General features: G+C 51.9%; 2 protein-coding genes across 2 annotated transcripts; one reads left to right on the top strand and one right to left on the bottom strand.

Moving 5' to 3' along the window:
• The first annotated feature begins 288 nt into the window (after positions 1–288).
• Positions 289–5,667, top strand: Perm1 (PPARGC1 and ESRR induced regulator, muscle 1). Its single transcript, XM_057783770.1, has 4 exons — positions 289–342; positions 1,120–3,529; positions 4,061–4,186; positions 4,427–5,667. Exons 2-4 carry the CDS (start codon positions 1,402–1,404, stop codon positions 4,537–4,539), a joined length of 2,367 nt encoding a protein of 788 aa, XP_057639753.1. The 5' UTR covers positions 289–342; positions 1,120–1,401; the 3' UTR covers positions 4,540–5,667.
• Positions 5,514–14,033, bottom strand: Plekhn1 (pleckstrin homology domain containing N1). Its single transcript, XM_057783774.1, has 16 exons — positions 13,228–14,033; positions 13,036–13,135; positions 9,982–10,128; positions 9,798–9,878; positions 9,646–9,718; positions 9,403–9,530; positions 9,209–9,322; positions 9,024–9,104; positions 8,135–8,210; positions 7,847–7,995; positions 7,622–7,762; positions 7,289–7,435; positions 6,996–7,136; positions 6,624–6,851; positions 6,354–6,402; positions 5,514–6,269 (listed from the first exon to the last, which is right to left on the bottom strand). Exons 1-16 carry the CDS (start codon positions 13,308–13,310, stop codon positions 6,166–6,168), a joined length of 1,842 nt encoding a protein of 613 aa, XP_057639757.1. The 5' UTR covers positions 13,311–14,033; the 3' UTR covers positions 5,514–6,165.
• Positions 14,034–14,095: the final 62 nt, after the last annotated feature.

Here is a 14,095-nt window from a genome sequence, read left to right as displayed (position 1 = left end):
TGTAGGTGGGGTGGAGGCACAGATCTTCTTGGGAAGGGAGACCTGTGCTGTGCTGGTCGTAAGGCAGTTGTCTCTAATTGGAATCTGATGTGATCTTAGCTGATGCCAGCCGCCAGTGCAGGCCCTACACCAGGAAAATGTCCTTCATATTGCTGGAGGCCCCTCAAATGCCATCTATTTGTGGCTTGACTCTGAGACTGGCACGAGTCATAAGTGATCCCAGGGACAGGTTATTTTTAGCAGAAGGGGCGGAGCTTGCATTAAGAAGCCTAGCACCATGCTGCTTGGGGACAGGCCTCTAGATGCATACTTCCACTGCCCCAGCTGGCTGCCGAGAATCAGGTAGGATACACTTAGCGCCTTGGTTCTGTCTAGGGGTCCTAGTGGCAGGAAAGCTTTGCCATGGCCTCTCCGGGGACTCAAGAGGGGAGAAGGGCTGGTAGTTAGGAAGTCCCCAGTGTTTTTTCTCACTTAGGATTGTTCCAGTCATAGTCCAGGAATTATCCCACCCTCCTCATTCTAGATATCGCTGACCAAGGCCCAAAGAGTAGCCCCTTTATGGGACAGAGGCTGGAGGCCTTGGCTGGCTCTGGTTATCTTGGTTAACTGAGATATGGCAAAATGGGGCTTTGGATAGTCAGGCATGACTAGATGGGAGTACAGACCCTGAGAACTGCCAGAGCAGATTGCTGGGGCTCAGGGGGGGCTCACATAAGTTGTGTGACCTCTGGCCTAGGCTCCTCTTACAAACTTTTGAGCAGGTTCTGACCAGTACCAACATGACCTTGGTAGGCTCAGAAAACCTGTTCCAGCCAAGGCTGGTGGAAGGTCATCATCCAGAAGGCTAGTTACTTACAGATACTATAGATCCTTCTTCTATGGTTAGCTGCCAGTAGCGGTGGCTGGGGAGGCTAGAAATGACCCTCAGAGGGAATTGATCTCTGATGGATGGTCTTTGATGCAGACCACTGTGACAGAGTTGAGAAGGGAAGTCAATCCCATTGAAAGATGTGGGGGAACACTATTCAAACATGACTAACATTGGTCTTTAGTTTATTTCACTAATATATCTTAAATATATAATATAATAATATATAATAAAATAACATTTCATTTTAGGACTGTGACAATGTGTCATGGCAAAGCTATTTGGAGTTGAATTGAAAATAGGGAAACTGAAGTAGATTTCTAACTCAAAGAATGAATTAGAAGAATCTGGAAGAAGCGGAGTCTGTCTTGTGGTTCCTCCAGACGGAAATGGACTACCAGGGCAGGGGCAGGTCCTACGAGGTCAGGCAAGGTGGTAGCAGTGTGTACTACTTAGTGCATGGAGCCTGGATTTGTGAAGACCCTGCCTGGCCCACAGTCTTGCTGTCACTCCAGCTCCTCTGCTGATGTGCAATGGACAACTTCCAGTATAGTGTCCAGCTCAGTGATCGAGAGTGGGCTGAGTTTTCTGCCACTGCTGATGAGTGTGGCCTCTTGCAGGCTGGCCTGGCCTCTGGTGACGAGCTCTTGTCCAGTGACATTGACCAAGGGGACAGCAGCGGAAGCAGCCCCCCTGGGCCCCCACCCCTCTTCATTGGGCAGCTTGCTCCCCAGGGGAGGGGACAGCAGGGCTGTGAATTGGAGGACGTGGCTACTCAGCAGCTGGTCAGCAGGTCTCAGTGTGAGCCTGTCCTGGCTCTAGAAGCCAGTCATCAGGTAGCCAGCACGTCCACACAGTCAGAAGCTCTACTGTTCCTCAGCTCAGACAGCGTCTGTCCTGGCCAGGCCTCGTCCTTCCCTGGGTCAACAATTTCCAGGGACAAGATGCAGAGGCTTTTGCAGGGCCCTGCTCCCAGATCTCCTGGTGAGCCCTCTCATAGTTCTGAGTCCCCTGGCCACAGTGCCATCCCTCAGAGTCCCACAGACAACCTTGAAGCTCCATTGCGGAACCCTGGTCGTAAGAAGAGGCGTGCTGTGGGTGCCAAGGGGGTCAAGTGCTCTGGATCTCTGGGCTCTTCTGCTGCTCAGATGAGCTCCCCACAACTTACGGAGACCAGGCCCAAGGAGGTTCTTGTGTCTGGATCATTAATGGCAAAAGACCAACAGGATAAGCCACAGTCAGACCCTGCAGGTGCTTCTGAACTTGGCTCTAGCATCCCTGAACAGATGGCCAGACAAGAGTCAGGCTTGGATCCATCTACACCTGTTCTAATAACTGAACAAGATACAGACCAGACCAGAAAGACACCCAGCGCTGAGCTACACATGACATCCAAACCTCAGCCAGATGTCTCCATCGCCACGCCAAATGCATCTCTCTCTACACATGCCTGTAACCCTCAACCCTGCACGGCTTTGTCTAAACCTGCCTCCAAGTCTCAATCTGACATAGTTTTGTCTACACCTGTCTCCACACCTGACGTGACTTTGTCCACACTTGCCTCCAAATGTCAACCCAATACAAAACGGTCTACACCTGCCTCTGCTCCTGACACAGCTTTGTGTACCCCTATCTCCATCTTTCAACCGGACAAAACTGAGTCTGCCCCTGCTTGCATACCTGGACTGCGTGAGGACCTATCCACAGAAGGCTCAGAGATCAAGGCAGAAGTTTATCCCTCTGTGCCTGCCCCAGTGGTCTGTACAGATCTGCCTCATTCTGTTTCAAAGACTGAGTCTGAAGAGAGTGTGTCTATACCTGCTATGCCTTCCTTATCCTCTGTTTCCCAGGCTGAAGCTGCCATGGTGGATACAGATGTGACTGTGCCTCCTGGAGGATACATTGAGAAGCCAGTAGGGCAGCTCTCAGCAGGGTCCTCAGAATATTCCCCAGGGGAGCCTCGTCTAGGTCCTGCCCAAGCCCCCAAGAAGAAGAAAGTACGATTCTCCATGGCTGCACCTACCCACGAAGAATCAGGATCAGTCGAGCCTACAGGCCCACCCTTCTTGACCCCAGACTGGCCCTCAGCTCCTAGGACAGCAGCAGGGAGTCGTGGGGGGTCTGCAGCCTGGGATGCTGTGGCTGTCGGGCCCCGACTCCCCCAACCTCGGATCCTCAAGCACCTGCCTCCTCCTCCATCCTCTGTCTCAGCAGAACCTGAGCCCGGAAGCTGCTATGCAGTGACTCTCCCTGAGGCCTATGAGTTCTTCTTCTGTGATACCATTGAAGAGGAAGATGAAGATGTAGAGGATGGGGCAGCAGCCAGCCAAGCCCTGGATGACGTCCAGTGGCCTGACTCATGCGAGTTCTTTTTTCAGGACAGCAGAACCCAAAGGTCAAGTCGTCAGAGGGGACGCTCCCCAGTCCCACCCCCAAGGGCAGAGGCTGTGGCACCTGCTCCCCCTGGAGATTTAGTGCCTATCTCCATCCCTGAGGTCTATGAACACTTTTTTACAGAGGAAGAACTTGGGAACAGTCAGCCACCGGCCACCCGTGTCCAAGTGCAGACCTCAGAGCTCTTCAGGGAAGTAGGGCCTGGGGCATATTCCATGCCTGTTCCAGCTACAGAAGAACATCTTAGCTTGGCAATCAGAGAGGCAGGTAGGTGTCGATCCAGGTCCTGGAAACATACTGTCCAGGGAATTAGGCCAATAGGCTATGGAAGAGAAGCAGGAATGGTCCTGATCACCTGTCTGTGTGGATATGTTTGTATGTATGCTCTTGCATGCTCTGGGATCTGCATGAGTGAGGTTAAGTTCCTAAGCTACCCCGGGACACAGTCCAGATGGGACAGCTTGGCTTTGACACTGTCCTAGGTGCCGTCAGGAACCTTCCTCCAGCTCCTACGGGTGCAGGTAATAGGGGCACATTCCCACTCAGGCCAGGCTGTATTAGGCATTGTGGAAAAATATCTCCTCTCCCCTCTGGAAACTATTTCACAAACCAGAAAACAGAAGACCCTAAAGGCAAAGCACCCAAATTGTTCTGACTCAACTATGATACATAGTATCCAGTGCCTTAAAGAAGAGAAGTCATGTGGAAGATCTGACTCAATGCATTTCTCTAGGACAGATTGTATTTTATGTCACACATATCTCAGAGAGGAGCATCTAATGTCCTTTTTTTTCCTAGGGGAGCTACGGAATCCCCTTACTTCCTTTACATTCAGCCAGAATGATATGTGCCTAGTGTTTGTTGCCTTTGCCACTTGGGCTGTGAGAACCTCTGATCTACACGCTCCAGATGCTTGGAAAACAGGTTTGGAGGTTCCCGGGGCAGGGGGTGTGATGTCTAGAAGACCTAGGGGCTATAGTTGTTTACCACATCTGCTGGGCCAGCAGGGATAAGGGTACTTGGGAGGTTCAGGCTCTCTTTGACCTTGCTTTTGTCATTGCTAACCTACTTCCAACATACTGTCCTTTGAAGGCTAGGTTATGTAGGCAGAAGGTAGCAAGAAGCCAGAGCTGGCACTCAGGATATCTTGTGTCTCTCTTACAGTCTTGCTTGCCAACATTGGCACCATCTCTGCTATCCGCTACTTCCGCCGCCAGGTTGGGAGAGGGCGTAATGGCAGACCAAGACCCAGTTCCAACTCAAGCCCAAGCTGCTAGGAGCCAGGCTGGCCTGGTGAGGTGTGCGGCACTGGGATGAACCCAGGTGACAAGGACAAGATGTTGCTCTTCTCCCCACCTTTGAACTCTGTCTTCTTTGGCATCTAGGAAGGAGCCAGTGTCCTTGGTGCTGACTGACTTGGACTCAACCCGAGGGTCCAGCCAGTGGCTAAGGCCAAGGCCATTTTCCAAATCTGAGAGGGTAGAGGTTCAGAATTGTGGGCTGAGCCAGGATCTGGGTAATAGGGCACCAGATATGCAAGTAAAAACCACAGGGCACATAGCTATATTTGAATTTACATGAAGTTCTTGAGGTGTACTTGTATGAAGAAATTATTTGTTGTTATCTGAAATCCAACTTAATTGGGCACCCTATCTTTTGTCTAGTCATAAATAAGGGATGGGCAGCAGAAGGGGACTCTACCATAAGTGTAAAATCAGAAAGGCCCTCTGGGTCTGGGCCAAGAGGCTACTAAGTGCTTTCAAAGCTAGAGGGAAGCAGTCCAAGAACTCTGCCCTATTGAAGGCAGGCTTGGCTGGCAATGTCCTCCAAGGCCCTGATCCCTGAGGCACCGCAGCCACAGCTTGCCTAGGCCTGGCCTGAGTCATTGAATAGGTTCTAGGACAGTGGTTCTTAACTTTCCCAATACTGTGACCCTTTAATACAGCTCCTCACGCTGTGGTGACCCCCAACCATAAAATTATTTTTGTTGTGACTTCATGCCTGTAATTTTGCTACTGTTATGAATCATAATGTAAATATTTTTGGAGCTAGAGGGTTCCCAAGGGGGTTGCAACTCACAGGTGGAGAACCACTGTTCTAGGGGATACCTCTGGGGATGGTTTCTGAGACCCTTGAAATATGGGATCTGTGGGGCAGGGCTGGATCTTCTCCAAGAGCCCTGGATAGGATATACACAGAATCTGATAATATCCTATGGAAGGATTGTCTTCTGATACTACAGGGAGCTTGAATGATGCCAAGGCTGAGAGAAGTTGTAGAGTGGGGATGTAGGTGAAGGAACTGAGGTGGCACTGTGAAGACAGCACACGAAGGTCTTTAGGATGGTGGGGTACTCTGGCTGCTCGGAGGGAAACGCAGGGACACAGAACCAATAAAGTCTTTTTCTTGTTTATGGTGTTAATCTTTCTGACCAGCCTTACCCTACGCACCCAGCAGTACTAGGTCTTCTGATACTCCTCTGCTCCTTATGATGGCTCTCACCTTCCTGACCTCTGACCCTCGTGTCCTCGGACGTCACATGCTGAGTTTGACAACCTGACATTTCTGGAGCTCTGTGTTTCACACTCATGCAGTTCCCCAGTTCTAAGACCTGCTCCAGTACTTTCATTCTTTCTTCCCTAAAGATAGAAGCCCTGGGATATCCAGGATCTCACTGATGTCCCTCACCGGTTTGTTCTCTTAGTTGCTCTAGCTTCTAAAGCTGATGAGTTAGAGCCTGGTGAGAGGTGCTTCTATCCTCAGCGTTCTAGAGACTCTCTTAACCTGCTGGGGTGAGGCCCTGGTGGATCTAATGTAGGTCACAGGACTGGTATGGCTGCATACCCTTGTCCAGGTTGGCGTTGGCTGGTTATGTTTCCGAGAAGCAGCCCACCTGGGGCTCATTAGATCCACTGAATGAGTCCCATCTCCACTGGAGTCTTCCTGAGTTGTGGCCACTTCTGGGGGGAGGGAGAGGAAGTCTTGTTCCAGATGGGAGCCTCTTCATCTAGTAGGGATGTCAGAGACAAGTCAGGGATCTGCCTTTAGGAAGTAGCACCCCTTCCCTGAAGGAGAGAAGACCCTCACTCACCTGGGGGATGTGGCAGGGAACTGGGTGTACTTTCTCTGGCAGGGGTGACCTGGGAGCCCCAAAATACAAGTCAGCCAGCACAGATCATCCTCTTTGGCCAGACTTTTGCCACTTTCTTCTCTTACTTTCTAGCTTCCTGTCCTACCTCACCGTCTCTGTCCCTGGTTTCTCCCTGTCCCATATTTTGCTTTTCTCCTTGGAGTCCTAGAACCCTCTATCCAACAACCCTGATCCTGAGGCCCTCACACCAGAGTGGAGGATGTGACTTACAAGCTGAGGGAGGTCTGAAGGCCGTGGCCCTCTGTTCTTGATGGAACCCCGGTGTTTCTGGGAAGCTCTGGATTGCAGGGCACCTTTCTTGGAGAGCAAATGGGAGCCCAGAGGCCTAGGAGAGCTGGAGATTCCAGAGCTGGAGTCAGAGACAGGCACAGACACGGAGACTGAGGGGAACGGGCTTGATAGCTCAGGTCCAGGTGATGTCTGCATCGCACAGAAGAACTGCTGGGAAAACGTGGGTTTCCTGAAGCCCTGGTCTGGGACCACTGTGAAGCCTAGGGATCCCTTGCCCAGAAACACTCCCCATTCATAGACTTCAAGCTTCTGACATCTCACTGTAGCATATCCACCTAGTACGGCACTGACCTCATCTAGGCCTTGGAGGTTCGTAATCTTGCGGTGAGATGTAGCTGGTGGTGTGTAGGGATCAGCATAGAGCGGGGAGTGTGGAATATCTGAAGAGTGGTCCTGAGCCTCTGAGCTGCTGTCTAAGTCCAGCTCACCCACCTACAAGAAGGAGATACATGGGTCCCCTCAGTTAGACGCAGCAAGAACCTCTGTCTTCAGAACATGAGGTCTCTGTGTGTTCCATCTAGACAAGCAAGGAAGTAGAAGCAGAAGGGATGGTGGCCTGGGTTCAGGGTACGTGGTGGGCTCACCTTGGTTAGGTCTAGGTGCAGGGGCAGTGGGACAGCTGAGCCAGATACTTCCCTTCGAACTTTGCCTCTGGGAGACTGGCTACTGCCACTGTGCCTCAGCTCTGTCTTCTTTCGGCCAGTGCTGACACAGTTAGAGTTGGTCTGGTTCTGTGGATACCAAGAACCATCCAGAAAGATCTCCAGGACTTCTTTCCCACACACTCTTCTATGAGCTGTATGAAAGTCCCTCCAGTTCAAGTGCCCTCCCTGCTGAACTATGGTCCAGGGTCACTGAGGGACAGTGGGACCTGTGTTTTCTTAACCCCATCCCATGTCATTCCTTTAGGTACTTACAGGTACAGGCTGGGCAGGAAAGCCTATAGTGGTTGGCACTGAGGATTCAGGGAGGGATTGGCTGGTGGGGAGCACTGGACACTCTAATTTCCAACTGGTTCGTCCATTGGAAGAGAGTGAACCTCGGCCTCTACTCACGGCCTAAGCAGCAGAGGTAAGATGAGTGGCTGGATCTATCTCCTTATCTTGGACCTACCCTTCTCCTCCCTCTCACTGACCCCTCACCTTTGTGGGTCCATGTAGTCCTGGGAAATTCTCTGGGCCAGGCAGCAGGTGGGCCCCATCCCTGTGCGAGACAGTTCGGAGGCACAGCAGCCACTGACTGTAATCCTCGTAACTGGCACACACCACACGGATGGTGTTGATGAGGCGGCCTAGCACACAGACATGTGAGCTAAGGTATGGCAGGACCTTACCCAACAGAGACCCCAGCAAAGAGTTGAGGCATCTACCATACTCACCCCTACTAGAAGCCCAGTCGGGCAGTGGGTAAGATTCTGGGTAGGCCCCTACCTTCGATGAGAAAGGAGCGGATCTCCTTTTCCTTCTCTTCTAGGTTGATATGAATGGCACTTAGTGGAAGCTCCCCCTGTAGCGTGAGGACTAGGTATTTATCTGTGTCATCTCAGCCTCTTCCTGGCCCTATCCTTCCATCCTGCCGTCCAGAGCTGGGCTGGAAACTCAGGCCACCTAACACTGAGGATGCCACTCTGAGAAAGACTAGGAAGCTTTGTTTGTTCTGGGACATCTCCACTTTATTTCTTGTTGGTTCACCAGCCTGTGTCAGCTGTGAGTCCCTGTCAGGGAAGTCCCCTTGGTGTGTTTTTTTTTTTTTTTTTTTTTTTGGTTTTTCGAGACAGGGTTTCTCTGTGGTTTTGGAGCCTATCCTGGAACTAGCTCTTGTAGACCAGGCTGGTCTCGAACTCACAGAGATCCGCCTGCCTCTGCCTCCCAAGTGCTGGGATTAAAGGCGTGCGCCACCACCGCCCGGCCCCTTGGTGTGTTTTTAAGTGACTGTGAATACACACCAGTCATGATTTGGTCCCCCTCTGTGTGCGCGCGTGTGCGCGCGCACACAGACACACACACACACACACCGCACAATGCACGGAAGGTGCTCAGAGACAAGGGGAAGCATGCACCAGGGATTCCAAGAAGTAGCAAGTTCCATTCCACCCACTCCAGGGTTAGTGATATCTCTCCAGGATGAGAAGGGCTGTAGAGGGTGGAGACTCCTCTTCTGTGCCAGAGTAGAGACCAGATTGACCAGGGCAGTGGGGCCAGATGGGTGGAGCACTGTGCTCTGTCCCAACAAGCCCTGAAATACAGGTTTCTGAGTCTTTGCTCCCACCCCACAAAGGGCACCTTTCGGGACAGGTATATATGTATGGAGAGGGCCAACCTTAAAGGTAAGTCCATCTGGGTCCTCAGAGAAGATGGCCAGGGATGCTGGGTATAGTACCAGAATCCGGTCCCACTGCTCCTGTAAAGGGTCAAAGGATAGAGTGGGGTTGGGCACCTAGAGTCCAGCCTTCTCTGTTCCTGTACCCTTTCCTCTCATTGCACCTCATGTCTTTTCCCACCCACCTGAGAGGGTAGATGCTGCAGCTTGACCCTTGAGGAACAGATTGCACTGCCCATGGATTCGCACCCGGATACTCTCCATAGCCGTGTCCAGGGGAGTTCATCCCCTAGGGAACTCTGGGGAGGAGGAAGGAGTAAGTCACAGGCAGACCAGAGGGTCTGAACTGGGGAAGGGCTTACAGTTTCCTGCTACTGACCTGTGGGGGGCTTGAGTGACAGCGTTGCAGACCCCCCAAGAGAGCCATTTGCTTCTCCAGATGGTAAAGCCAGTGGCTGAGCTCAGCTTCACTGTGGCAGAGGACAAGGAGCGGGGCAGGCAGTGGGCCTGGGGGCAGAAGAGACAAATGGGCTAGGGGCAAAGCTTAGAGCTCCCAGGAAAGTCTCCTCCCAGGTCCAGGGGTCCCGGTCCAGTGGTGGCCAGGCCAGCACTCTCCACACACCTGTAATCTGGAAGGCATGCTCTCTGGACCCATCAATCCTGCAGATGCTCAGTTCTGTCAGTGGGAGCAGCCCCTGCCAGAGGACAGTATAGGAGGGACTGCAGGGACTCCTAAGAACAGAGCCAGCACCTCCCTCTGTCTATACCACTCACCTGGAATGTAAGTCCTTCAGAACCATGGGCTTGGAAGTACAGGTGGGAGGGGAACAGCTCTAGATAGCAGTTGCTGATGTCCTAGGGGAGAGTGGGGGCCACTCGTCTCAGAGAGTGGGGGGATAGCCCTGGGGTAGTATGGAAGTTGCTCCCCAAGCATTCTCCAACCTGCTGTGGCTCCTACCTGGCTGTGCTGGAACCGCAGCTGAACCTTGGAATAGTGCACAACTTTGCCTAGGTTCCTCACGGGTGTCCTCCGCCACCCCTTTTTGAAAACACTCAGGAATGGCTGTTCCAGATTTTCTGGCTGATTTTCCAGGCCCGGGATGTCCTAAAGGAGCAGGGCTTAGGAGAGGGACCAGATGGGGCCAGATCCCCAGGCAATATACACACAGCTGCTGCATACAGTTCTGATCTGTCCATGCATGGTCACAGAATACATTCATCAAGAACATTAACATACATGCATACCGCCGGGCGATGGTGGCGCACGCCTTTAATCCCAGCACTCGGGAGGCAGAGGCAGGCGGATCTCTGTGAGTTCGAGGCCAGCCTGGTCTACAAGAGCTAGTTCCAGGACAGGCACCAAAGCTACAGAGAAACCCTATCTCGAAAAACCAAAAAACAACAACAACAAAAAAAAACATACATGCATACCCCATACACACCTAAGCCTCTTCACATGAATGTGTACACACCATATGTATACATATGACTCCCCACAGTCAGAGATATCTGCTCTGTGGTACAGACTGAGGTTGGTACATAGTGGGTTCAATCCTTATCTTTGTTACCTCCTATGCTATGCAACTTGACTTTGGTCATTCAACACCCCCAGATTTGTCAAAGAGTTTGAGGTATATTATGAGGATGAGATAATGCTTAAAGCCTTCTCAAATGTCCAGTGACAACTGGCAATGTTTTATTTTACCTGGTTCTATGAAAACAAACAAACAAACAAACAAACAAGAGTTCTAGCTTATAACATTTGCTAGTTTCTTTGCTGTAAATATTCCCAGTTACTGCCCAAATTGAGTTGTCAACATGATGTCTGTAAACTTGGAACTGGAAGAGATACTAGCCAGCTTTTGTGAGTCTTTGCTGATGCCCCAGCTTACTATGTACACAGTACCTATCTCACAGCAGAGGGCAAAGCATTGACAATGGTCTGAGGACTGAATTTGGGGACCAGTCCTTTCCTTCATTTTTCCATTACACAAGGCACATGTGTGTCTCACCTTTGCATGTGTAATTCTCTGCTGTGACTACTCAACCTTAAATCCTCATTCCACCCCCTTTAGCAGGGCTTTGCTCAGGTTTTACCTTCTTTCTCAATGCCCTAAAATTTTAGCCTTGGGTTTTTCATTTAATACTGATTTAGTCTGGCTTATTGTTTTTTCCTTCCCTTCCTTCCTTCCTTCCTTCCTTCCTTCCTTCCTTCCTTCCTTTCTTTTTCCCTTCCTCCCTCCCTCCTCCCTCCCTCTCTCTTTCTTTCTTTTTTGGTTTGTTTTTCGAGACAGGGTTTCTCTGCCTAGCTTTGGATCCTGTCCTGGAATTCACTTTGTAATCAGGCTGGCCTCGAACTCACAGAGATGGCCTGCCTCTGCCTCCCAAGTGCTGGATTAAAGGCACGCGCCACCACCACCTGACTTAGTCTGGCTTACTCTATCTTCTCTTGTTTGACTTTGACATAGGAATGGAAAAAGGTGAGGACAGGAGTAGCATTGTATTTTGTTTACTGCTAATTCCACAAAGCCTAGGAGATGCCCTGGGATGTGCTGGGAGGCAGGAGAGAGGCTTAGGAGAGGGCTTATGTTGCCTTTGGGAGCTGCCCAGGATCACCTGCATGGGCTGCTTCACACTGGCCAAGCTGAACTACCTCCAGTGCCGGCCTAGGAATGTGAACAGACACAAACAGCTTCCATCTTCACTGACTCTGGGTGGGGCCTCCTGCACCTACACCCACTGTGGAAACCACTGAGAAATAGGCCATGAATAGGAAGGGCTATGAAGCTGGCCCTGGTGCCTTGGAACTCTGCCCCCAGGAGGGCTTAGCTTGGTGCTGTGACAGGGCCAGCTCTAACTCAGATGCAGAATCTACCTAGAGTCCATAGCCTAAGTACAGTGTACAAAAGGAGTAGTTCCATGTCTGGCCAGGACTTCTTCCCCTTCTACCACCTCCTTTCCAGCTATTGTGTCCTGGCTAGGGTCAACTACCCATCCCAGAATTCTGTCCAAGAGGGTCTGACTAGAGGGAGTCAGGGTCTTCAATGTGGTCATAGGGAGGGATGCCACCCTTGGTCACTTCAGGCTCCATCTTCCTCTCTACCTCTTTGAGGCAGCAAAGTTTCTAAAGGTGACACCAGCTTGCACAGAGCTCTGGGACCTCAGGGACCAGGAGGGGCTGTGATACAATTTTTCTAGCTTCCTGGGAGCCCGTGAGAAAGGTATGCTTTGGGAGTTTACATCAGTTGCAGCACCTGAGAATACAGGATGGGAGACTTGCTCCAGCTCTGGTAGAGACTGCACATAGAGCCTGGCTCACTGGGGTGGGTGTGGTTCTCCAAGACCAGCACAGTAGGAGGTGTTCCTGTCAGACCTGCAGCCCAGGCTCCTCCCAAGTATTGCCAGAGAGTTAGGAAAAGGGGAGGGGAAAGGTATCTTTTCTAAGCAAACCCACAGAATGGTTAGCCCTCTGACGTCTCATGAAGAGAGGTCTATCAGTAGCTGGTTCACTGCTGTATGGGGATGGGTGCCTGCCTATATGGCAACGTGGTAGCTGTAGGCTGCAGATAACCAGAAACAGCTAGGGGTGGGTAACCCTTGGGAACTGAGGCCTTAAGTATGATATTTACCAGGAGCCCCCGCACAGTTGTTGGGCCCACCAAGACCCAGGTTGGGGTAGTGAAGGTTGAGGGTGGTCCCTGTGCCCCTGGATGTACAACAGCCCCGGCAGGCTCTGCCTGCTCACCACTGACTCAGTGCCCGTCTTGGTTTCACTCTCAGCCTAGACTTTTGAGTGAGCTTCCCAGGGAGGGGCAGTGTCAACTTCCTCATCTTGTTTTGTATCTGAATCCCTTCAAACTGGCCAGGGAGGACCCTGAGTTGCTGGAAGATGCGATTCCCACATTATCACTCACACAGTGGCACACACACTCATACGGGAGAAGCACAAAGTCGCACTCAGACTTCGGGCCCAGTGCCATACCGCTTCTGCCAGACACGCCCCTCCGCTCACCGTCCCGGGGATGTAGTGGAAGATCTTGTTAGCCGCGGTGTCCCCATCAGGCCTAGCCTCGGTGCCAAACAGGCCGGCCAGCTTCCTGGAGCTGTCCTCTCTGGGAACAAGGGAAACCGGAGGCTCAAGACTTGGCGCAGGTAGCAGGTCCAGGGAGACCCTGTTCCCTTGAGGCCAGGCCACACCTCTCACCTGTTTCCCTTGAGCGAGGGCTTTCTGGAAAATGAGGCTCGTAGCCTCCTGGGAGTCTGAGGGACGCAGTGGCTGTTCCCCATGGATGGCAGCTGCTAGCTTGGGCTGCGCAGGTCAACAGGTCTGAGTCCTCGGTCCCTGTCTGCTAACACCTCCCGCCAGTGGGCGTGACCATAAGACGTCTTGCCCCTACCCTGGGGCAGGAGGAGTCTTCTTTCTGGGCCTGGGTTGGGCCCTTTCTGAAGGAAACCTTCCAGTGAGGGCCCAGGCTTTCTAGGCCCTAGGTAGGCAGATTGGTGTGGGGCAGTCATTTCCTGACTGGACTAGGACCCTAACCTCAGCAGTCTGTGTAGGCCTGGCTAGGAGGGCCTGGTCTGTAAACACGCCGTCTACCTGTGTTCCGACTGTAAGTGCCTGGATGATGGAGTTCTATGAGCACAGGGATCCTTCCTCCCAGTTGCCCCGCCCCTGCCAGGGCATATACATCCTGTTTCCACAGGAGTCCCAGCTGGTCTGAGTCACTGGTGACTGTAGGGGGAGTGTGCTCACTTTCAGCTACTCCATATAAAGGGAGGCCAGAACCCATCCCCAGCTTCTCTCCTGCCTGGGCCAACTCCCACCCAGACCCAAGTCAGGGTTCCTAAAGATTAACCAAATGCAGGAAAGGGGCCACATGCCTCCTAGGTTCTCAAGACAGATATGATAAAGTAAGGGGTCCATCTTTCTCATGCACCCCATAGCCCAAGAGCATAGGAGCCTCAGAACTAGGGTAAACAGATTGTCTCTACTGACAGAGACACCCGTCTCTGCTCCATTTGGATGAAAAAGTGCCATTGTGCAGCCCCAGACATTAATGTAGCTTCTGAGT

The sequence above is a fragment of the Chionomys nivalis genome, chromosome 11 (assembly GCF_950005125.1).
Source record: "Chionomys nivalis chromosome 11, mChiNiv1.1, whole genome shotgun sequence".
NCBI lineage: Eukaryota > Metazoa > Chordata > Mammalia > Rodentia > Cricetidae > Chionomys > Chionomys nivalis.
The sequence above is the reverse complement of the archived record's forward strand: the minus strand, read 5'-3'. Positions and strand labels throughout refer to the sequence as shown.